This window comes from Scyliorhinus torazame, chromosome 11 (assembly GCF_047496885.1).
Source record: "Scyliorhinus torazame isolate Kashiwa2021f chromosome 11, sScyTor2.1, whole genome shotgun sequence".
NCBI classification, from domain to species: Eukaryota; Metazoa; Chordata; class Chondrichthyes; order Carcharhiniformes; family Scyliorhinidae; genus Scyliorhinus; species Scyliorhinus torazame.
Genome location: NC_092717.1, coordinates 11,712,017 through 11,736,995, shown reverse-complemented (window position 1 = coordinate 11,736,995; position 24,979 = coordinate 11,712,017). Strand labels below are relative to the sequence as shown.

General features: G+C 45.7%; 1 protein-coding gene across 2 annotated transcripts in view; it reads left to right on the top strand.

Moving 5' to 3' along the window:
• znf516 (zinc finger protein 516) overlaps nt 1–24,597 on the top strand; it is a 217,695-nt gene extending 193,098 nt beyond the window's left edge. For both annotated transcript variants that reach the window (XM_072466955.1, XM_072466954.1), the window contains exons 4-5: nt 2,176–2,211; nt 16,237–24,597. In XM_072466955.1, coding sequence (XP_072323056.1) covers nt 2,176–2,211; nt 16,237–16,463 — 263 coding nt within the window. In that variant the 3' untranslated portion in view covers nt 16,464–24,597. The remainder of the gene's footprint in view (nt 1–2,175; nt 2,212–16,236) is intronic.
• The last annotated feature ends 382 nt before the right edge of the window (nt 24,598–24,979 follow it).

Genomic DNA, 24,979 nt, shown 5'->3' with positions numbered 1-24,979 from the left:
ACATACACAGAGAATAGAAGCTGGAGGAGGCCATTCGGCCCTTCGAGCCTGCTCCGCCATTCATTATGATCACGGCCGATCATCAAATTCAATGCCCTGATCCCGCCTTCCCCCCCATATTCCTTCATTTCCTTACCCCAAGACCTATAGAAACACTTTCCCTGCATCTCGGATTCTACGCTGCACGAGAGAGACTTGGAATCCGGGAATAAGCCATTCTCGGAGAGGATCCATTCAGCCCATTGTCGCCTGTGCCTTGCTCATCCGCCAGTGCTGCCCTGAGGCCAGTTTTGTGTTGCTAGGCAGCTGGAGGTGTCAATCTCCACCCCCCCATTCCCCGACCGAGGATTTCCCATCCCCTCTCACTGACTAGGCACCGCACGCCCTCATGTTGTTCTGCTGGATGAGTCAGCTCGGAAAAATGGGAAAAATGCCACTGGGGCAGCCGCTGTGTAAATGCTGATGGAGGCTGGGATTTGAGCCAAACTCTTTGACTCAACGACAGTTCATAATTATTTAGTACATGGGGGAGGCAAGGATCAGAGTTAGGTTCAGGTCCAACCGCATGATTTAGAATCAGGTTTGCAGGATTACAGTTCGAAGGAAGCCAAGCTAAAGTGTATTAAATTAAGGCGTAGGTAACAGATCAAAAATAATTCTTTCAAATTTCATTGTTTCAGAAAATCAGATTTGCTGCATCTGAAGTATTTCGCTTTTGGTAAAGTTTATCGTATTTCTCTCAATGTTCCTTCAATAATTTTGCTACCTGAATTAAACTATCAAGTATGTTTTTTTCCAATCAGTTGAAAGCTTGTGTCTTATTGAAATGAAATGAAAATGAAATGAAAATCGCTTATTGTCACAAGTAGGCTTCAATGAAGTTACTGTGAAAAGCCCCTAGTCGCCACATTCCGGCGCCTGTTCGGGGAGGCTGTTACGGGAATTGAACCGTGCTGCTGGCCTGCCTTGGTCTGCTTTCAAAGCCAGCGATTTAGCCCTGTGTGATGAATCTTGCAAAACAATACCAATCCTACACAGCTACGTGTGCCTGGAATTTGTGTGGCGGTTCTGAAGACATGAATTTGGAACACGTTTGTCAGAAAGCCCCCCTCCAAACCTTTTCACAGTTCTCTAACCAGGGTTCAACTCGAGGTTCAGACTTCCCTGCTTTTCAATTCTAGGTTTTTTTCTGTGTACATTATGGTCTTGTTAACTTGCATGGCTGTTTTTACTGAGGTGTGGATCTGTACCCCCAGATTTGCTCCTTTACCCTATTTACACTCTTACTTTCCAAGGAGCATTTGACCTGAGATCAAGGAGCCTGTCCATAAATTCCGTCTCTTTATTTTGTTGTCAAGCAGTCTTTGCAGTGTCTATTTCTCACCCCATGCTGTGCACCATCTCCAGCATTGTTGTAACAGACCACATGAATTCTGCTAATGTTGGGGAAGATGTCCTCTGGGGAGTATCTGTTACAGAATTGTCCACCCGTTCTTTATAAATGATTGTGAAATGGAATAGTGGGTTTCTGAGTGGGAAACGCAGCTCTCAGACGCATCTGTCCTCTGCGCATCTTGCAACCACCCCAGGTTCAGCTCGGCGGTACTGTCAATCGCCCATGTAGGGTCTAGCCATTTTCCACAGAGACTGTCAACAGAATGGATTGCCGAACGCTCATATGCTGACTGGCCAGTGACAGCTTGCACTGCAGCAATGTGTGCGAAAATACAGGAAGATTAACTTGATAAGAAAAGCAAACATGAGATTAATTTTAACAAAAAGACCTTAAGGTTACGCTGTCGGATATCAGCTGATACTAGCTCAATTCTTTAACGTTTTCCGCTGGGATTGCTCCCCTAGTGGTTTAGCAGGGTTTTCATTTTTGCTTCTGCACTATTTTGGAGACATGTAATAAATATTCACGCAGCAATGTCCCGCAAAATCGCTTCAAATGCAAAGAGTTGTGCGCAAGTTTGAGATTTATTTCCCTCAAATGACAATCTGTCAAGCCTTTTACTGGTCATTTACAACATCACCCTGCATTGCAGAACAAGCTATTTCAGTGATCACTACAGTGACCACAAATCGCAAATTGAACGATGTGGTAATAACGTTAAATGTGCAGTCCGAATAAACAAAAGTATTTTAACACCTTGTTGTATTTTTCTGTTTCAGAGCAAATGTCTTTCTACAGTCCTCAAGTGGCGGCCGGTAAGTGTTGCGTTTTACCAGTATTAGCGGATTTCATTGTTTGAACTGGAATCATGCAGATTTGTTTATTCCTGCACAGCCTGGGAGAAAGCAGGTGCCAAAGGAACTACGCTTCCATTTTCCATCGTCCAAAAGATATTCAGATCGGAATTGGGAGCAGAACAATTATAGCTGGTTATGGGCAGAACACGCGCTGACTCACTAGTGTAGTGTTTTTCAAACCTTTTTTTTCCCGGGACCCACTTTTCCCAACCAGCCGGTTTCGGGACCCATGCCGGCCGACCTTCGTGACCCATGATTTTTACTTACCTTTAATGCGACAGGTGAGCCTGCTTGGTCCTCACGATCTCACTTGCTTTGTCATTCAATGTTACATTTCTGCCAATGATGCCAGCTGATGCAGTTCTCACTGCATCCTTTGAAACAAATCAAGAGGTTCGCCCTCGAACTCGCAATGCTTGGTCTTCAAATGCCTTTGAGGTTTTCAAATTCTCATTTGCCAGGGCCTCCCTGCATATAACGCACAGGGGCTTTGCATCATGATTTGCATTGGCACAATTAACAAAACCATACCTCAACAAATCATCTTTATCATGCTGTGTTCACGATTTCATTAATTTCTTTGTTTAAAACGATCCATCTTCAGATCTTCAAATTCCTGTTGCCTTGCTTGCTTGCATCTAGGAAATGGAGGAATATCTCCTCTGTGATTTTGCGTCAAAAGTACGGATGTACAGGCCGCGTGATATCAATGTACATGCCGGGCTTGTGGCCTGCTCTCTTGCTGCCGTTTCTGGTCAGAAGACTGCATCATTTAATTTAAAAGCCAGGCGTGACCGGCATTTTTAATTTAAACACCCCGACCGTTGGGCGCTTCTCCCGCGATCGGGAATGCCCCGACCAATCGCTCGACGACCTTCCCTACACCCACCTGCGACCCACCCACGGGTCGGGACCCACAGTTTGAAAAACCCTGGACTAATGGATTGGAGAATTTACATATATTTAAAACTACTTACCACCCCTCCTCCCTTGTACGGGAAAGGATATAAAAATGAGAGGCAGTCAGGCCCATTTGAGTCTTCATCTCTCCGTGAGTTTCCACAAGACGGTTACAAAATTCTATGAGCAACAGCACTGATTTTAGGAATGGGGGGGGGGGGGGGGGGGGCGGTGGGGTGGTTCCTGGGAACCGAGACTGCCTTAGTAGTATCATAATTGCCTGATCGATGTAGAGTTTTTGAATTGATGTTGTCATTCATCAGCTATGGATTGAGCTTTTATTTTACACTTTTATAATCACTCACCTATCCTGTGGTGTCAGTTCTAATCAATCGGGCACAGGCAGATGACAGATCACCACAGCTCATTACCCTGTAGATGATGTTGTTCCTTTATCACTGCATTATTTATCCTCAACGCAGCAGAAGACTTAAAATCTGGCATTTGTCAAAGGACACAGTACTGGGGACCTTTCACAGGCTGTTACCTGCTTCTGTGTGTACTGTGGGTACCACATGAGCCACTGAACCTGAAGATTGTGGTTCGCATCCCACTCCGGAGGCCTGAGTGCATTACCCACCGAGCTCAGTACTCCCAGTACATTAATGGGGGCCGAGACGTTAACCCAAGGCATTGACTGCACTCTCAGATGGATGTGAAAGATCCCATTGGTGCTGCACCAAAGAAGAGAAGAGTGAGCTCTCCCCAGTGTCCTGGTGGACATTTACCCTCAACCCAGATCCTTCCTACCTAAGAAAGGACATAGCTGCCATAGAGGGAATGCAGCGGAAGGTTCACTCGGTCAATACCGGGGTTGGCGGGACTGTCCTATGAGGCGAGATTGGTTAGACTGGGCCTGTATTCAGTGGAGTTGAGAAGGATGAGAGGAGATCTGATTGAAACGTATAAATTTCTAACAGGGCTGGACAGACCACATGCAGGGAGGATGTTTTCCCTGGATGGGGAATCTAGAACCAGGGACACAGTCTCGGGATACAAGGTAGACCATTTAGGATTGAGTTGAGGAGACATTTCTTCACTCAGAAGGTAGTGGAACTGTGGAATTCTCTACTACAGAAGGCTGTGGAGGCCAAGTCACTGAATGTATTCAAGATAGAGTTGGATCAGTTTTTAGATTTTAATGGCATCAAAGGGTATGGAGAGAAAGCGGGAATATGGCATCAGGATAGAGGATCACCATGATCATATTGAATGGCGGAGCAGGCTCGAAGGGCCGAATGGCCTCCTCCTGCTCCTTGTCTCTCTGTTTCTGTGAACAGATAATTTGGTCATTATGACGCTTCTGCTTGTGGGAGCTTGTTTTGCCGCCTTTTCCTACGTTTCCACAGTGACTACGCTTCAAAAGTACTTCATTGGATGTAAAGGGCTGTGAGACACCCTGGGTTTGAGAAAGACGCTGGGTAAATGTCCATCTTTCATTGCAGTTTTACTTCATTAACAATAATAAAAGTTTTGAGGCAAATGTCCCTTATTGTCTACGATATCTGGAATACTGGTGGTCCCAGACCTTAGGTTAAGTTGTATTTTATGATAAATTGGTCCCCCTGGAATTGTATATTTGCCTGTGGTGAGCGATTTAGCTTCGCAAAAGCAAAAATTGCAAAAACACATTTACTGATTTACTGCAGGAAATACATATTTTAGCAAAGGATGAATTTTCAATTTTCTTCGCTTAAAAATAATCCCTCTGTTGAATATATAACGTAGCCAATAGGAATGTGACCATTTGTTACATGAGGTTAAGAACTTGTCTGTACTTTTTAATAATTGTAAGACCATAAGACTTAGGAGCAGAATTAGGCAATTCGGCCCATCGAGTCTGCTCCACCATTCAATCATGGCTGATATGTTTCACATCCCCATTCTCCTGCCTTCTCCCCATAACCCCTGATCCCTTTGTTAATCAAGAACTTATCTATCTCTGTCTTAAAGTCACTCAGTGATTTGGCCTCCACAGCCTTCTGCAGCAAAGGGTTCCACAGATTCTCCACCCTCTGGCTGAAGAAATTCCTCCTTATCTCAGTTTGAAAGGATCATCCCTTCAGTCTGAGGCTGTGCCTTCTGGTTCCAGTTTCTCCCATTAGTGGAAACATCCTCTCCATGTTCACTCTATCTAGGCCTCTCAGTATTCTGTAAATTTCAATGAGATCACTGCCCTCATCCTTCTAAACTCCATCGAGTATAGTCATATGACACGCTCTTCATTCCAGGGATCATAGAATCATAGAATTTAAAGTGCAGAAGAGGCCATTCGGCCCATCGAGTCTGCAAAGGCTCTTGAAAAGAACACCCTACCCACGTCCACACCTCCACCCTATCCCCATAACCCAGTAACGCCACCCAACACTAAGGGTAATTTTGGACACTAAGGGCAATTTAGCATGGCCAATCCACCTAACCTGCACATCTTTCGACTGTGGGCGGAAACCAGAGCACCCGGAGGAAACCCACGCACACACAGGGAGAACGTGCAGATTCCGCACAGACAGTGACCCAAGCCGGGAATCGAACCTGGGACCCTGGAGCTGTGAAGCAATTATGCTAACCGCTATGCTACCGTGCTGCCTGGTTATTCTTGTGAACCTCCTCTGGATCCTCTCCAAATCCAGCACATCCTTCCTTAGATACGGGGCTCAAAACTGCTCAAAGTATTCCAAATGGGGTCTGACCAGAGCCTTATACAGCCTCAGGAGTATATCCCAGCTCCTGTACTCCAGACATTTGAATGTTTTTCGCTATTTCTTTTACTTTTAATTTAGAGCAATTTTATCGCTCCGGAGTGCCCAGTTTTCACTGTGATATGTGTTTATTATTTAAATCTAGATGTGATTTGAGAATTTTAGATGCACAAAGTAACTGCAAAGATGGATAGTTGGGTTTTTTTTTGTGTGGTGTCAATTAGAAGCAGCCAGATTCAGTTCTGAATTTGCTGCCTTTTACTCTTGGGGCTAATAGAAAATCTATTTTAATTTTGTTGCAAAAATGATTGCCCGCGTATATCGTCTATTTTTAGCGACTGCCGCAGCAGAAGTGTTTTCATTTGAAGAAGAACTGTGATACGTTAACAGTTGTTTCTGTCGAGTTCAAAAATCTGCCGTTTTCTTTTGTGCGGGGGGGGGGGGGGAGTGTCGAAGGATCTCCAATGTCGTTGGTGCGAACCCAAACTTAAGAGAAGAGAGGACTTAACGGTGAAGATACGAGTAGCTGATATTTATTGTCTCTCAATCCATTCTTTCTGAAGAGAAGCATAAATCTGCGCCGTACTTAGTGGAGACTTCCACCTCTTGGCAGTAACTCTCACTTCCACTCTTATAGGTCAAGTTACAAAGTAAAACAGCTCCCACACCCCTACATACAAATGTACGACCATTGAATCTGTGTTGCTAGCTGTACGATGTGTCTAGATTGGGATAAGCAGAATATAGGCTCAGCACACGGAGCCTCCTGCAAGCGTATTCACGATCCTCCTGTAATACGTCCCAATTTCTTGAAAGAGAAAATGCTGGAAAATCTCAGCAGGTCTGGCAGCATCTGTAGGGAGAGAAAAGAGCTAATGTTTCGAGTCCGATGACTTTGTCAAAAGCTAACAGACAGAGAAAGTGGGAAATATTTATACTGTGGAGTGAGAATGACAGATGAGTCATAGCCACAGAAACCCGGGTAAACCGGGTGCTAATGGCCACAGAAACAAAGGGAACAGAGTGCTAATGGCAGTCCCCAGAGAGAACAAAAGATGTGAAAGGCCAAACAGCAGAGAAAGTAACAGCAGAGGGTGAACTGTAGATGTGGGGGAGGGGAAGGGGGAAACAAAGAGGAGAAATGGTCAGGAAAGGTGGATAAGATGGGGGGAGGATTAATATATAATATAAGTTAGCTTCAGACATCTCTGTTCTTACAGTGGAGCTGAAAAAAATTGAACAAAGCTAGTGCTCCGCAAAAACAAATTTCAATACAGAAAAGTGCGACTTTGTTTGAAGGTGTAAGGATTTCACATAGAGCCAGATTTACTTGGATTCCCCCCTGCCCCCTCTAGCTCGCTAACTCAGAGGCCTACTGAAGAAGAACAAAGGGATCATCCCAGTGCCCTGTCAAATTTATCCAGTGTCGCTCTTGGGGATGAGTGACCATAACATGATAGAATATTTCACCATGACGGACAGTGACATAGTTTCACAGTAACTTCACTGCAGTGTTGATGTAAGCCTACTTGTGACAATAATAAAGATTATTATTATTATTGATTCTGAGACTGGGGTCCTGAATCTTATTAAAGGAAACGACGACGATATGAGGTGCAAGCTGGTTATGGTAGGTTGGGAAACTTTACGGAAAGGGATGACAGTGGATCGGCAAAAGCAAACATTCAAGGTGTGCATGGGTGAACTGTAACAACTGTTTATTCCTGTCTGGCGTGAAAATAAAACGGGAAAGGTGACCAAGCCATGGCTTACAAAGGAAATTAGAGAAAGGAAGAAGCATACAAATTGGCCAAGAAAAACAACAGAGGATTGGCAGCAGTTTAGAATTTAGCAAAGGAGGACGAAGGGATTGATTAAGAAGTGGAAGATAGAGTATGAGAGTAAGCATGCAGGGAACATTAAAAACTGAATATCTAAGTCTCAATAGATGTGTGAAGAGAAAAAGATTGATGAAGACAAATGTTGCTCCCTTACAGTCAGAAACAGGGGAATTTACACCAGTCACCGAAGGTAAGCAAGCAGGTGCAGGCAGTAAAGAAGGCAAATGGTATGTTGGCCCTCATAGCGAGAGGATTCTAGTAAAGGAGCAGGGATGTCTCGCTGCAATTATGCAGGGGCTTTGTGAGGCCACACCTGGAATATTGGTCTGATAAAGGATGTCCTTGCTGTAGAGGAAATGTGGAGAAGGTTTACCAGGCTGATTCCTGGGGTGGCGGGACAGACCTATGAGGAGAGATTGAGTCGGTTAGGATTGTATTCGCTGAAGTTTCATAGATTATCATAGAATGTACAGTGCAGAAGGAGGCCATTCGGCCCATCGAGTCTGCACCGGCTCTTGGAAAGAGCACCTTACCCAAGGTCCACACCTCCACCCTATCCCCATAACCCAGTAACCCCACCCAACACTAAGGGCAATTTTGGACACTAAGGGCAATTTATCATGGCCAATCCAACTAACCTGCACATCTTTGGACTGTGGGAGGAAACCGGAGCACCCGGAGGAAACCCACGCACACACGGGGAGGATGTGCAGACTCCACACAGACAGTGACCCAAGCCGGAATCGAACCGGGGAACTTGGAGCTGTGAAGCAATTGTGCTGTCCACAATGCTACCATGTTGCCCCATAAGTTCAGAAGAATGAGGGGGGATCTCTCAGAAACTTATGAAATTCTAACAGGACTAGACAGGGTAGATGCAGGAAGGATATTCCTGATGGTGAGGGTGTCCAGCATCAGGGGTCACAGTCTGACGATACAGGGAAGGCTGTTTAGCACAGAGATGAGGAGAAATGCCTTCACCCAGAGAGTGGTCAACCTGTGGAATTCGCGACCACAGGAGGGAGTTGAGGCCAAAACATTGTATGTTTTCAAGAAGCAGTTAGATTTGGCACTTGGGGTGATGGGGATCAAAGGATATGGGGGAAGGCGGGATTAGGCTATTGAGTTGGATGATCAGCTATGATCATAATGAATGGCGGAGCAGGCTCGAAGGGCCGAATGGCCTCCTCCTGCTCCTATTTCAATGTTTCTATGTAATAAACATCACTAAGCAGATTAGCTGGATATTAATACCGATTACTTGTTTGCGAGAGCTTGTTATTTGCAACTTGGTTGCTGTGGTTTCATACATTACAATGACTACTTCAAAACTACTTCATTGGCTTTGGGACATCCTGACATTATGAAATGAGCTCTAGAGATGCAAGTCTTTCTTTCTAGCCTTCTGTTCCTTCCGCTAACACGTGCTCAGCTCATTTCCCTTTCAATATATCTCTACGATTCACCTCATCCATTCCTCTGGTAGCGAGTTCCATAATCTCACTACTCCCTGGGGCAAGAAGATTCTCCTGAATTGGTTTGTGAGTGACTATGCTATGTTTCTGGGCCTAGTTTTGGTCAGAAGGTTCCGGAAGGTAATGATGGTTTCAGAAGAGGCACAGGAAAGCGATGTTTCCAATAGCACTGCGCAAGACAGTGACGGGAAAAGCCTGTGCAATGAACATAGAACATGGAACCTTACAGCGCAGTACAGGCCCTTCGGCCCTCGATGTTGCGCCGACCTGTGAAACCAATCTAAAGCCCATCTGCACTATTCCCTTATCATCCATATGTCTATCAAATGACCATTTGAATGCCCTTAGTGTTGGCGAGTCCACTACTGTTGCAGGCAGGGCGTTCCACGCCCTCACTACTCTCTGAGTAAATAACTTACCTCTGACATCTGTCTTATATCTATCTCCCCTCAATTTAAAGCTATGTCCCCTCATGCTAGACATCACCATCTGAGGAAAAAGGCTCTCACTGTCCACCCTATCCAATTCTCTGATCATCTTGTATGCCTCAATTAAGTCACCTCTTAACATTCTTCTCTCGAACGAAAACAGCCTCACATCCCTCAGACTTTCCTCATAAGATCTTCCCTCCATACCAGGCAACATTCTGGTAAATCTCCTCTGCACCCTTTCCAATGCTTCCACATCCTTCCTATAATGCGGCGACCAGAATTGCACGCAATACTCTAAATGCGGCCGCACCAGAGTTTTGTACAGCTGCAACATGACCTCATGGCTCCGAAACTCAATCCCTCTACCAATAAAAGCTAACACACCGTACGCCTTCTTAACAACCCTCTCAACCTGGGTGGCAAATTTCAGGGATCTGTGTATATGGACACCAAGATCTCTCTGCTCATCCACACTGCCAAGAATCTTACCATTAGCCCAGTACTCTGTCTTCCTGTTATTCCTTCCAAAATGAATCACCTCACACTTTTCTGCATTAAACTCCATTTGCCACCTCTCAGCCCAGCGCTGCAGCTTATCTATGTCCCTCTGTAACTTGTAACATCCTTCCGCACTGTCCACAACTCCACCGACTTTAGTGTCATCTGCAAATGTACTCACCCATCCTTCTACGCCCTCCTCCAGGTCATTTATAAAAATTACAAACAGCAGTGGCCCCAAAACAGATCCTTGTGGTACACCACTAGTAACTGGACTCCAGTCTGAACATTTCCCATCAACCACCACCCTTTGTCTTCTTCCAGCTAGCCAATTTCTGATCCAAACTGCTAAATCACCCTGAATCCCATGCCTCCGTACTTTCTGCAGTAGCCTACCGCGGGGAACCTTATCAAACACTTTACTGAAATCCATATACACCACATCAACTGCTTTACCCTCATCCACCTGTTTGGTCACCTTCTCAAAGAACTCAATAAGGTTTGTGAGGCGCGACCTACCCTTCACAAAACCGTGTTGACCATCTCTAATTAAGTTATTCCTTTCCAGATGATTGTACATCCTATCTCTTATAAACCTTTCCAAGATTTTGCCCACAACAGAAGTAAGGCTCACTGGTCTACAGTTACCGGGGTTGTCTCTACTCCCCTTCTTGAACAAGGGGACAACATTTGCTATCCTCCAGTCTTCTGGCACTATTCCTGTGGACAAGGATGACCTAAAGATCAAAGCCAAAGGCTCAGCAATCTCCTCCCTAGCTTCCCAGAAAAAATTCTGAAAATGCTCGGCAGGTCAGGCAGCATCTGTGGAGAGAGAAAGAGAGTTAATGGCCAGGACCAGCGGGCATTGTCATGGGCAAGAGGGGTAAATTTGGAGAATGGCCTACAATACTTTCCAAATTTTCCTGTTCCGCTCAATATTACTGCTCACTTCAGTGGAGAGTACATCAGGTTGGTGGAAAACCAATTCCATGGGATTGCACCCAATTCCATTAACTTTCCAACTGAATGGCTAGGTTAAAATTGGCCCCAGGTGTAACATCAGCATTCCACCTGATCCCGAATGTTTTGTGCCATAGCGAGTTCGGGTAAAACTGCCCTCAGTAAGGGTCTAAAACTGGTCAAGTTGGTATTTATATCCCAGCCTGAGAAAGGAGCTATTATCTACAGAAGGCAACTGCCTCCTCTATAGACTTGATGTTGGTTATGTTTGATATTGTTCTTAGCAGTGAGATTATTGTTAACACCGCCACTCGATGTATTCCTCGTGGTCTAGGAGGGAGTCGGGGTGTCATTTGTACCGTTGAGTTAGGCTCGGAATTTTCTGTCTAATGGTTCCTGGGTGAGTTAGTCAAAACTGTCCGAACTCTCTGGCTCTAACACAGATTTGGTGTTTTATTTGGAGGGTCCGGGGAGCAGGGAAGTTCAGACTTCCCGGCGATTCCCACAGAGTCGGGAATTCAGAGGAGCTCCGCAGCCAAGCAAAGCCATCATTTACCTAGATCTAAATCTCTTTAGCAGTTTGGACACAAGTGTGCCCCACCTCTCCGCGGTGCTCCACCCCTCTCAGGCGAAAGCCAGGCGGGCATGGTAAGTATTTTCAGCTGGTTTCTGGGCACCATGGCTGTTGAGGGGGAGCGGGAGGGTAAAAAAAATCTCTCAAAATGTGTCGGCATTGCTGGAGGGTGGCTGCCCGGCCAGGGGCACTAGCGGCGAACAACTTGATGTCAAGTCCGTGCACTCAGGGTGTCCCCTCGGAATCAGAGTGGCCTGGCTCAGACTGCCATTGCTGCAGTGTGTGATTTAAATGCACCCCTTGTGGTGCTACTCACAGTCTGCTGGGTGCTCACACTGCTGACTGCTCACGGTGCCCACCAGGTTGGCACCCTGCAGAAGCGCTGTCCCAGTGCGGAGGAAGCAGGGGATTAGCAGAGCTCACCCCAACCAGAGGACACCTGCACCGTGGCGTTTGGAACCCTGCCTGGTTAGCTGCCCCTCTCAGGGCAGAGGCCTCACAAGTAACACGACCTTTCAGGATCACCAGCTTTCCCCTCCTGGTGAGACTGCCACCACCTCACAGACGCTGTTCAGGAGGGTGGGCTTGAGTCTGCGGCCCACCCTGGGGAAGAGGGTGTCCCTCCTCACCTCAATGGCATCGAGCAATGGATCCACATCAAAATCAGGGGGCAGGTCGTCCCTGAGCCATCTTGGTGGCTGGAATGTTTTTCGGGTGAGTAGAGTGCTTATAAGCAGCCCCAGCTTGTCAGGCTCCTGAGCCTGAATTCCAGCTCCAGCAGTTCCGTCACATACGGGAATGGGAATTGCTTCGAAATCATGCCGGCTAAGTGTTGGCCATTTGCATGTCCCGAATTTCGGAACAAACAGCACCCCCTATGGGAACGTGAATTTCACGCGATTCAATTCTGGCGGGAACACTTCGAGTCCCAATTCGAGAACTCAGCCCACCATTTATCTCAATAAAGCACTTAATTTTTATAATGGATGAAGGACTTGCATCTCACAACCACCAAACATCTCAAAGGGCTTTGCAACCAATTAAGTATTTTTGACGTGTAGTCATTGTTGTAATGTAGGAAATGTGGCAACCAATTTGTGCACAGCAAGCTCCCACAAACAGCAATGACCAAGTCATCTTTTTTTTATGATGTTGATTGAGGGGTAAATATTAGCCAGCGATAACTCCCCTGCTCTTCTTCGAGAAAGAGCTAGGGAATATTTTAAATTCCATTACCCAATCATGCAGCTGGGCTTCAGTTTAACGGCTTATCCAAATTTCAACATCAAGGGGTTGTTTAAGGAGCACTTGCTGCGAGTTCTGGATAGTTTTGTCCCACTGGGACGAGGAAGGAATGGTAAGGTGAAGGAGCCTTGGATGACAAGAGAAGTGGATCTTCTAGTCAAGAGGAAGAAGGAAGCTTACGTAAGGTTGAGGAGGCAAGGATCTGACTCGGTTCTAGAGAGTTACAAGGTAGCCAGGAAGGAACTCAAAAATGGACTGAGGAGAGCTAGAAGGGGGCAAGAAATAGCCCTGGCGGGAAGGATTAGGGAAAACCCCAAAGCGTTCTAAACTTATGTGTGAAATAAGAGGATGATCAGAGTGAGAGTAGGGCAGATCAGGGATAGTGGAGGGAACTTGGATCTAGAGTCTGAGGAGATGGAGGAGGCCTTAAATGAATACTTTGCTTCAGTATTCACTAGAGCGAGGGACCTTGTTGCCCATGAGAACAGTGTGAACCAGGTTAATAGACTCGAACAGGTTGATATTAAGAAACAGGATGTGCTGGAAATTGTGAAAAGCATCAGGATAGATAAGTCCCCTGGGCCTGATGGGATATACCCCAGGTTGCTACGGGAAGCGAGGGAGGAGATTGCTGCGACGTTGGCGATGATCTTTGCGTCCTCACTCTCCACAGGAGTAGTACCGGATGATTGGAGGGAGGCAAATGTTGTTCCCCTATTCAAGAAAGGGAATAGGGAAATCCCTGCGAGTTACAGACCCATCAGTCTTACGTCTGTGGTGAGCAAAATATTGGAAAAGATTCTGAGAGATAGGATTTATGATTATTTAGAAAAACATAGTTTGATTAAAGATAGTCAGCATGGCTTTGTGAGGGGCAGGTCATGCCTCACAAGCCTCATTGAATTCTTTGAGGATGTGACGAGACACATTGATGAATGTCGGGCAGTGGATGTGATGTATATGGATTTCAGTAAGGCATTTGATAAGGTTCCCCATGGTAGGCTCATTCAGAAAGTTAGGGGGCATGGGATACAGAGCAATTTGGCTGTCTGGATACAGAATTGGCTGACCGAAATAAGACAGCGAGTGGTAGTGGATGGAAAGTATTCCGCCTGGTGGTCGGTAACCAGTGGTGTCCTGCAAGGATCTGTTCTGGGATCTCTGCTCTTTGTGGTTTTTTATAAATGACTTGGATGAGGAAGTGGAAGGGTGGGTTAGTAAGTTTGCCGATGACACGAAGGTTGGGGGAGTTGTAGATAGTGTTGAGGGTTGTTGCAGGTTACAACAGGACATTGACAGGATGCAGAGCTGGGCTGAGAAGTGGCAGATGGAGTTCAACCTTTATAAATGTGAAGTGATTCATTTTGGAAGGTTGAATTTGAATGCTGAATACAGGGTTAAAGGCAGGATTCTTGGAAGTGTGGAGGAACAGAAGGATCTTGGGGTCCACGTACATCGATCCCTCAAAATTGCCACCCAGGTTGATAGGGTTGTTAAGAAGGCGTATGGTGTGTTGGCTTTCATTAACAGGGGGATTGAGTTTAAGAGCCGCAAGGTTTTGCTGCAGCTTTATAAAACCCTAGTTAGACCACACTTGGAATATTGTGTCCTCTGGTCGCCTCATTATAGGAAGGATGTGGATGTTTTGGAGAGGGTACAGGGGAGATTTACCAGGATGCTGCCTGGACTGGAGGGCATGTCTTATGAAGAAAGGTTGAGGGAGCTAGGGCTTTTCTCACTGGAACGAAGAAGGCAGAGAGGTGACTTGACAGAGGTGTACAAGGTGATGAGAGGCATGGATAAAGTGGATAGCCAGAGACTTTTCCCCAGGGCGGAAATGGTTGTCACGAGAGGACATAATGTTAAGGTGATTGGAGGAAGGTATAGGGGAGATGTCAGAGGTAGGTTCTTTACACAGAGAGTGGTGGGTGTGTGGAATGCACTGCCAGCAGAAGTGGTGGAGTCAGTCATTAGGGACATTTAAGTGACTCTTAGACAGGCACATGGACAGCAGTAAATTGAAGGGATGTAGGTTAGGTTGATCTTAGATTAGGATAAATGGTCGGCACAACATCGTGGGCAGAAGGGCCTGTACTGTGCTGTACTGTTCTATGTTCAACAGTTTAGCACTCCTCCCTCAGTGTCCCACTGACCTACCAGCCCTGACTTTTGTGCTCAAGTCCTGGGTGGTACTTGAACCGGAAATCTTGTGATTCACAGGTGAGCCACAGCTGACATTGAGGTGACGTATAGAAGTAGAAGGTCTATACATATAAATATATATATGTTTATATATAATGATTCCATACTCTAGTCAGAGTTTCTGTTGTCGCAGGTATGTCCATTACACCTGCCTTTGTGTATCAATAAGATGTTAAAGCCTCATTTACATTGCACGTGTCACAGTCACTGTCCGTCACACATTAGGTCAAGCGATGCACTTCAGCGTGTGTCCCGCCTCGCAATAGCAATTTGCATTGATACAGGGTGGTGGGATTCTTCATCCATAATGGGACCCGTCATGAGCGAGAACTGAAAATCTGGCGTCCTAGCCAAAACCCCATTCACTCTCGGCGCACCAGAAAATCCCAGCCAACAACGAGGGCGGAGGATTTCGGCCTGTGTGTTTCAACATTGCATTGTGGGCGGCACGATAGCACAGTGATCATCACTGTTGCTTCACAGTGCCAGGGTCCCAGGTTCGATTCCCGGCTTGGGTCACTGTCTGGGCGGAGTCTGCACGTTCTCCCCGTGTGGGTTTCCTCCGGGTGCTCCGGTTTCCTCCCACAAGTCCCAAAAGACGTGCTGTTAGGTGAATTGGACATTCTGAATTCTCCCTCAGTGTACCCGAGCAGGCACCGGAGTGTGGCGACTAGGGGCTTTTCGTAGTAACTTCATTGCGGTGCTAATGTAAACTGACTGGTGACAATAAAGATTATAAAATAAAAACACTCCAAAGCACTTAGCGGGTGCATTATCAAAAAGGAAGTGACACCACTCCACAGAGGGAGACGTTGGGACAGGGCGCCAAAGGTTTGGTCCAAGAGATTTTCAGGCAGAGAGTTTTAAGGAGGAAATTCCAGAGCTTAGGCTCTTGGTAGCTAGCTGTAGGCACGGCCGCCAGTGATTGCGTGGTGAGAAATGAGCTGCGGCTAGAGGCCAGAATAGGATAAACGAGGGTTGCTGGTTTGTTCTAGGTAAAGTGGGAACTGCTGAATGCACACAAAAGGCCATTCAATATCTAAAACCAGAATCGGTTAAGGATGACCCAAAAATCACTTTTCTTGTTCTGTGTTGCAGCAGAGAGACCTTTCCAATGCAGATACTGTCCTTACAGCGCCTCACAGAAGGGGAACCTGAAAACACACGTGCAGTGTGTCCATCACGTACCATTCGACAACACCCAGTATCCAGATCGCCGGTTCAGACTCTCACGGAGTGACATTGATCTCTACAAAGCAATGGAGAAACAGTTTGGTCACTTTTCAACAAGTTGCCAGGCTTCAGGAGCAACAGTGCTGGAGTGAGATTGCCTCTGAACCCATTTCTGGTCTGCAAATTTCAGGATATTTCCATCCACATTCGGTGAGCGATGGCGGGACCATTGCACGAAGGATTGGGGCAGTGGGGTGGAGCCGGCAGGGCATGGCTGAAGCTCAGAACTCACGGATTCAGGGAACAACCATTTATACAATCGCATGACCCGAAGGTTGATGGCTTCTTCTTTTTCTGTTGAATACCTGCAGGTCCACAGACTAGTGCAAGCGGAACACTGAACACTGAAATAATGTCCGCTCAGAGTATATTTCTATTGATTATTTACGTCAAGGATTAGGTTCAGTCCTCATTGTTTTAGTCACATGGTCTTGCTTTTTGGTCTTTCCTTACATGCTGATGGACCTTGGAAAACTCAACTTTGGCTTTGAGTTGGACGGACGCTAGCCAAGCTAACACTTACTAGTGTTCGTCATTTACATTGTGATGGACATGCAATTTAACCCTCACCACATCTTCGTTGTTCAACAAGAAGGATCAGCCACGATCATAATGAATGGCAGAGCAGGCTAGAAGGGCTGAATGGCCTCCTCCTGCTCTTATTTTCTTTGTAAAATTTCTCAAAGGTGCATACATTTTTTTTAAAATCGTGACTGAACCCTCTTTCGGCCAAAATAATTCATGTTCAAAAGTGAAAAGCCGAGGTGGCAGGCCACACGAACAGGAAGCATTGTCGCTATCTGGTGACGGAAAGGTACTAAATGTTAATCTGAACTCATTATTATGTGTTTTCTATGGCATTTTAAATATGAACTGAGTTTGGAGAACACTTTGCTCATCTACCTTTCAGGATATTTTATACAAACCATTAAATTTCACTGCAAAAACAAACAGAGAAGCCAGAAAAAATGGTTTCTTAGTAAGAAAACTGTCTTGGCATTATCTTGTCGAAAGAAAAGTAACCCAACAGCAGTGGTCATCGGTTGCAGACTAAGAGACATTGCTTCAATCCTCAGGACTGAGTAATAGGGTCACTAATTCCAGGAGAGGTCGTGTTGTTGTACTGCTATCCTCTTGAACAAAAAAACTGTGTTTACCTCTTTTTTGGCAATTTTAGATTTTCTTTTTCCGCTTTTGAGGTTTTCCCTGATTTGGGAATCAGGGCATGCAAGGAGAAGTTTTTATCAGTGTGCACTATCAATTCAATACAAGTGACTCTCGGAGGCCTGGAATTCCTCTACTAATTGATGGTGAACTCAAGAGAGGGCTGGTCACCAAATAGCAGGAATGCATGAGCAACCTGTACGCTGGCGCGAGCGCAGTGGCAGCGTAGTTGCTACACGTGGGTAACAGATGCACCACCAGCTGGTCACAATCGTAAGGAGCCTATAAAGGTTCTCAAGCAGTGAATAATCGGCCCTGCCAGGGCCATGATTTGTGGGTGCAGTTTAATGCAATGCGAAGTGAGGGACAGAATGAGCAACAATTGGCAACGTGCTCCCAGCTCGAACTGCTGCGGGAGATTACGAAGACCGGTACCTCCCATTTATGGAGATTCAATAAATTCAATTCTACTGTTATTGCATTGGATACTGCGAATTTTACTGACTCTTTTTGAGGATTCTGTTCTGTCCATTTTGTGTGGTAGCTCGTGCCCCACAAGGCAAATGTTTACCCGTACACCGTGCTAAACACGTACGAGGAAATTATTTATTTCTCCCTGCTATTTCGTTATAGAGTAATGGTTCATTTTAACCAAACTGGGAAACTGACGGAATTGAGAGCAATGCTGGTTTTATGGCTTGTCCTGATAATAATGTCTGTTTTCGAGACTTTGAGACTGAAACCGGGTATAGTGGAAAGCCAGTGTTGTACCCAGGCTCATTACTATTACAGCCGGCAGGTTAGGTTAAAATTAACCCATGTCAGATGTCCAAACGTGATAGTGATCGGTCACTTCTCCTCAGAAATTATACAGTTAAAGAGAGCAACACTTCTTTGATTACAAGTAGGCCCAATCATAAGTAATTTCCCATGATTCATTCTTAACATAAGAGATAGGGGCTGCAGAAAGCCATTCGGCCCCTTGAGCCTGCTCCTCCATTAAACAATATCATGGTCCAACCTCTACCTCAATTCCACCCTCTCGCACTATCCTCATAACGCTTAATTCTCTTAGGACCTCTGTCACAAACATACTCAACCACTATGAGCATCCACGGCCCACCCGGGGTCAAATTTCCAAAACTGTGCAACACTCTCAGTGAAAAAACGTTCTCCTCATCTCAACCCTAAATTGTTGAGCCCTTATTCTGAGAATGTCACCTCATGCTCTCGATTTCCCACCTGGGAAAGCTGTTCTCAGCGTCTACCCTGTTAAGCCAATTAAGACTTCAATTAGATCACCTCATTTTTTAACAAGGCCTTAATGAGCTCAGGTTAGCTTCCTTCAGTACCGTGATGAGGAGAATTATTTTACGCAAAGCATTGTTGCGACCTAGACTGCGCGGCCTTAAAAGAGTGGTGGAAGCAGATTCGATAGTAACTTTCCGAGAGGGCGTTGGGTAAATTGTTGAGAGGGACGAAAATGCAAAACTGTGGACAGACAACTGGGGAATTGAGAATTCTTCTATAATTCTTTCAAAGAACCAGCAGAGGCACAATGGCCAAATGGCCTACCTCTGTGCTGCATCACTTGCCTGCTGATCTTTGACGAGGCCGAAAGCTCCAGGGAAATACGAATAGGCAAAAAAAAAAATCCATTTGTGATTTCCTTCACAGTTCAATCCCCTGTTAATGAGCGTCCATTTATCCCAGAAAATTGATTTTTCGAGGAGTTTAAAACCCATGGGCTCGGATTTCCGCAGAGTCACGGGGACGCAGCAGAACTTCTAAAATGGCGGGCGGGACCCAGATGCAGAAGTCCCAGCAGCAGCAGACCCCCACCCTCTCCCCTCACCCCCCCCCCCCCCACCCTTTCCAACCGATCCTTTTATTGCTGGTAAGGGAAATGATTCACACAGGACGAAAACCCACGTTCATCAGGGCCGTTTAGTCTCATGTTTAAACCTATACTTTTGAAATGGTCCCAATAAAAATAAAAATCTATGCACTGTATATTTCCCAAGGCTGTGTGGCCTTAAGAGGAAAAGAAGATTCATTAAAAAGAAGCCAAACTTTTCTGTGAGCTTTAATATATATTTTCATTTGCTTCGCCCTCAAAGGTGGAAATGATTGAATAAAACCCACTGTCCCTTGCTTGCTTTCAAGTCACAATGGTTTCTAAATGTATGCTGATAATTGTTCGATACCATTGGGGGGAACATTGAGGTGGAAGGTTACTGCTCTATTGCAACTGTGTTGTTAAATCACGTGCAAACATTTCTGTTCAATTGACATGAAAACCTAATGAACTAATGGTTCCGGAAACTATCTTAATGAAGTCCACCACCGCTGAAGTTATGTTATTTCATTCAGTGTAAGGTAGCTTTGACACAAATATCATTACAAAACCTGGTGAGTTGACGTGCCTTGCTTCTTTCTTTCCCCCAGTTGTCCTCAGGATGTGTGCATTCAGCAACAACAACAATTTGCATTAATATACCACCATTTAGTGTAGTGAATGCCCCAAGGTGAGCACCACCAAATAACATTTGGCACGGAGCCCTGTCAGGATATATTGGGACAGGTGACCAGAAATGCGGTCATCCAAGAGGAGGAAGGAGACAGTACAGCACGGTAGCATAGTGGTGAGCACTGTTGCTTCACAGCTCCAGGGTCCCAGGTTCGATTCCCGGCTTGGGTCACTGTCTGTGCGGAGTCTGCACGTTCGCCCCGTGTCTGCGAGGGTTTCCTCCGGGTGCTCCACTTTCCTCCCACAGTCCAAAGATACATAGATACATAGAAGAAAAAAGAGCAGGAGGAGGCTTTTTGGCCCTTCGAGCCTGCTCCGCCATTCATCACGATCATGGCTGATCATCCAACTCAATAGTCTAATCCTGTTTCCTCCCCATAACCTTTGATGCCATTCTCTCCAAGTGCTACATCCAGCCGCCTCTTGAATATATTCAAAGTTTTAGCATCAACTACTTCCTGTGGTTATGAATTCCACAGGCTCACAACTCTTTGTGTGAAGAAATGTCTCCTTATCTCTGTCCGAAATGGTTTACCCTGAATCCTCAGGCTGTGACCTCTGGTTCTGGACACACCCATCATTGGTAACATCTTCCTTGCACCTACCCTGTCTAGTCCTGTTAGAATTTTATATGAGATGTGCAGGTTAGCTGGATTGGCCAAGCTAAATTGCCCTTAGTGTTCAAAAAAAAGGTTGGGTGGGGTTACTGGGTTATGGGGAGGGTGGAGGTGTGGGCTTGGGTAGGGTGCTCTTTCCAAGGGCCGGTGCAGACTCGATGGGCCGAATGGCCTCCTTCTGCACTGTGAAATTCTATGAGACATGACGAGGTTTAGAGAGGGAATTCCAGAGTTTAAGGCCTGTAACTGAAGGCTGGACCGGCAATGACGGCAGTGACGGAAATCCAGAATGCCCATGAGGCCCGGATTGGAGGAGTGTAGAGACCTCAGCAGCTTGTAAAGCTGGAGGTGTTTACAGAGATAGGAAGGGCAATTCTTAATTAAGTCTTTTCCTTCCGTGGTTTCATACAAATGACCTACAGTAATATTCTGCACCTTCACGCTCGTGCACGTTTGTAGATTCGGCACCTCGAAAGTAGCATTTTATAAATATGTTTCTCCACTCATTGCGATTTTTATTCATCACCTCTAGCTTCACGGATTTATATGTGGTCAGGTTTCCTTAAATTGAATATCCACTTGAGCACCACCTCTCTTTTAACGTGATGTTTTAGTCGTGAAGTGGTGAATCAGTAAGTCTCTTATAGGGCGACATGGTGGCACAGTGGTAGCACTGCTGCCTCACAGCGCCAGGGACCCAGAGAGTTGGGCGACTCTCTGTGTGGAGTTTGCACGTTCTCCCCGTGTCTGCGTGGGTTTCCTCTGGGTGCTCCGGTTTCCTCCCACAGTCCAAAGATGTGCAGGTTAGGTGGCTTGGCCATGATAAATTGCCCTTAGTGTCCAAAGGTTAGGTGGGGTTATGGGATAGGGTGGGGGAGTGGGCCTGGGTAGGATGCTCTTACAGAGGGTCGGTGCAGACTCGATGGGCCGAATGACCTCCTTCTGCACTGTAGGTATTCTGTGATTCTTTCAAAATCATAATAGGAGGTCATTCCTATAAGCTTAGTTCACCCAAAGCTTTATACCATCTCTTAACAAGTCCTTTTCAGCCGTTACCCCTGTGCTCGTTGACCTACATTGGTCCCCAATTTTCAGTGCCTCGATTTGTAAATTCTCACTCATGTTTTCAATGGCCTCCCTGGCCTCGCACCCTAACTCTGCAGCCTCCTCCGAGGTGTCTGCCCTCCTCCAATTGTAGTCACTTTCACATCTCTGATTTTAATCACTCCGCCTTTGTTAACTGATGCTGGGACCGTGAGTAAATTTAAGGAGGTGCCGTAGACATATGTTTATTTGGTAATGGGTTGAAAGGTTATGGAGAACGGGCATAAATGCAAGTTGTTGTTGTTGTGATTAATGCCAACATAAGCACCAGCTGTGCTTCCATAGATTCCATAGAATTTACAGTGCAGAAGGAGACCATTCGGCCCATCAAGTCTGCACCAGCCCTTGGAAGGAGCACTCTATTTAACCCAACACTTCCACTCTATCCCTGTAACACAGTTAACCCCACCTAACCTTTTTTATGGACACTAAGGGCAATTTAGCATGGCCAATCCACCTAACCTGCACCCGGAGGAAACCCGCGCAGACACAGGGAGAACGTGCAGACTCCGCACAGACAGTGACCCAAGCCGGGAATCGAACCTGGGACCCTGGAGCTGTGAAGCAACTGTGCTAACCACTGTGCTACCGTGCTGCTTGTATCATTCTTTTGGCTAAGAATAGGGGCAACTAATATCAGGGCAACTATTTCCTCTACTGTGTGTAACAGATTTTAAATCCATCCATTGCAATGTTGAGAAAGACTACGATGAGGTGACTAGTGCTAGATGGTTTCCACTGGTCAATGATACGGGATTGAGCGAGCACATATTTAAGATAACCACAAAAGATGTTAAAGGAAAGAAATAAAGTTTGCGCCACAGCGAGTGATTTAAACATTGGGGGTTTTCAATTCCAATCTGTCAAAGCGGATTCGCAAATAAGACTTGCTTGAAGAAGAGAACTATTCACACTTATAGGGAGCGAGAAAGAGAGTAGCACATGTGGGGGAGAAAGATGCTGCTGTGAGGTGGGAAGTGTTAAACTCCACGAGGACCTGGACAGATTGATGGAATGGGTGAACCAGTGGCAAATTAAATTTAACGTAAAGTGATTCACTTGGTCCGTTGTGCAAAGGTGGACAATGTAAATTAAAGGGTGTCATTCTAAAGAGATTGCAGGAGCATAGAGATCTGGCGGTATGTGTGGACAAGTCATTGAAGGCGGCAGGGCAGGTTGAGAAAGAAGTTAATAAAGCATTTGGGATCCTGGACTAGAAATAGAGCATTAAAGCAAAGAAACTATGATAAACCTGAACGAAACACGGATTCAGCCCCAACTGAAGCACTGTGCCCAGTTCTGGACACCGCACTTTAAAAAGGATGTGAAGGCACGTGCAGAGGGCACAGAAACCATTCACCAGAATAGTTTCAGGGAGGAGGAACTTCAGTGATGTGGATAGACTGGAGGAACTAGGGCTACCCTCCTCGGAGGAGAGATGATTAAGAGGGGATTTTGTGAAGGTGTTCAAAGTCGCGAGGGGTCTGGGGCAGAGAGGGAGAAACTGTTCCCATTGGCAGAAAGATTGAGAACCAGTGGACATAGGTGCACTTCTCTCCCTAGGTAAGACAATCAAACCAACTCAGTGTTTCACATGTGTCAGCTGTCCCCCCCCCCCCCCATGCCCATCACTGCTTCCACCCCCCAACCCCCAGCTCGCGCCAAAGCCCATCCCCGACCATTTAATCTTTGCTTACTCTTGACCTCAGTGCCCTCCCCCGACCATGGCACTCTGGATGGTTGTCCACATGTCATAAGGCCAAACTTGCTGGATGGGCATTGGCAAATGGCATTGGCAGACCCACCCCACCCCCTCCCTGGAAATTCATGACAGATGCCCAGGAGACTGTGAACCCCCAGTTTGAGGACCACTCATATTGGCGTTGGGGTGGCAACTCCTGCTCTGTGAGACCACATCGCACCAAAAAGCTCAGTGACACGCGCATACACAATCCGTTTCTGCTTTCTTCCTTCGTGTTTCTTTTCCCCTCAACTTGTCTTTCGGGCTCCTAATTTATTTTCTTTTGTCATGATTTTTTGTTCCAGAACTTATTGAGTTTAACATCCCTCCTGTAAGGTCATCAACTATTCGTGAAGTACTCCCCAACCAGCAGAGGTATCTTTTCCCCCATCATCACCGTTCACAGGCACGGTCTCATTAACAATCTCATGACAAATTATACACGATTATTGACCAGGAATCGGCAAAAACTTGATCGACAATACCTCAACCTGTTTTCTAAGATATGCATTAATTTTATTCAATTACCGCAATTTGTATATTTTCATCTATGTTTTCCACTGTGGGACTGAGTGTTAATGTGAAGCAAGAAGTGAAATGCTGTAACATTCCATTGTTAATGCATTTTAACTAAAGATAGAAATATTTGATGAGAGAAAAAAAGAAATTTTGTTTGTGTTTAGGATAAGAATCGAGCTGAAAACATCGTTTGTTTTCCTTCATCTCTATCCTGCCCACTTTGCTGAATTGGTACCCATCCATTTGAAGAACTTAATGGTTTCAATACATTATGCGAATTAATATCAATCATAGTTTATGGCACCACAAAGGTTACTTTTCTCTCCTGGCACAATGTTATTTTACCGTCATTTTCTTCGGTTGTTAACTAAATATATTTAATGCTGTGTATGTTTGGTATTTATTCCTGTTGGTGTCACTTTTTTAAAAAAATACACTCTTTAAATCCGTGCGTTTTTGACTTAGCGTAATTTTTGGATTTTCCACTACTCCAAATTAATAGCGTGTAAACATATTTTTGTCTTTTCCATATTAAAGGTTTCTATAATCAACTTGTCGCTGCGTGTTATGCATTCTATGGTTCCTATGGTGATCTGACACCCAGGCAGTGATGTGGTGAGGTGTCTTCTTGCTTATGAGATGTTAAACCAAGGCCCCCATCCGCCCCCCACCCCCACCCCCAGGTGGGCATTAACAATCCCATGACCCCACTTCGGAGAAGAGCAGGGGAGTTACCCCTGGTGTCCTGTCCATTACTTATCTCTCAACCAACATCATTGAAAAGCTAGTCCAGGAAGGTTCACTCGGTTGATGTCGAGTATGGAGGGATTTTCTTATGAGGTTGGGCCTGAGCTCATCGGAGTTTGGAAGAATGAGAGGCGACCTTTATTGTGACAAATTGGGTGGGATTTTCCACGCAAGCCGCCGCTGTGG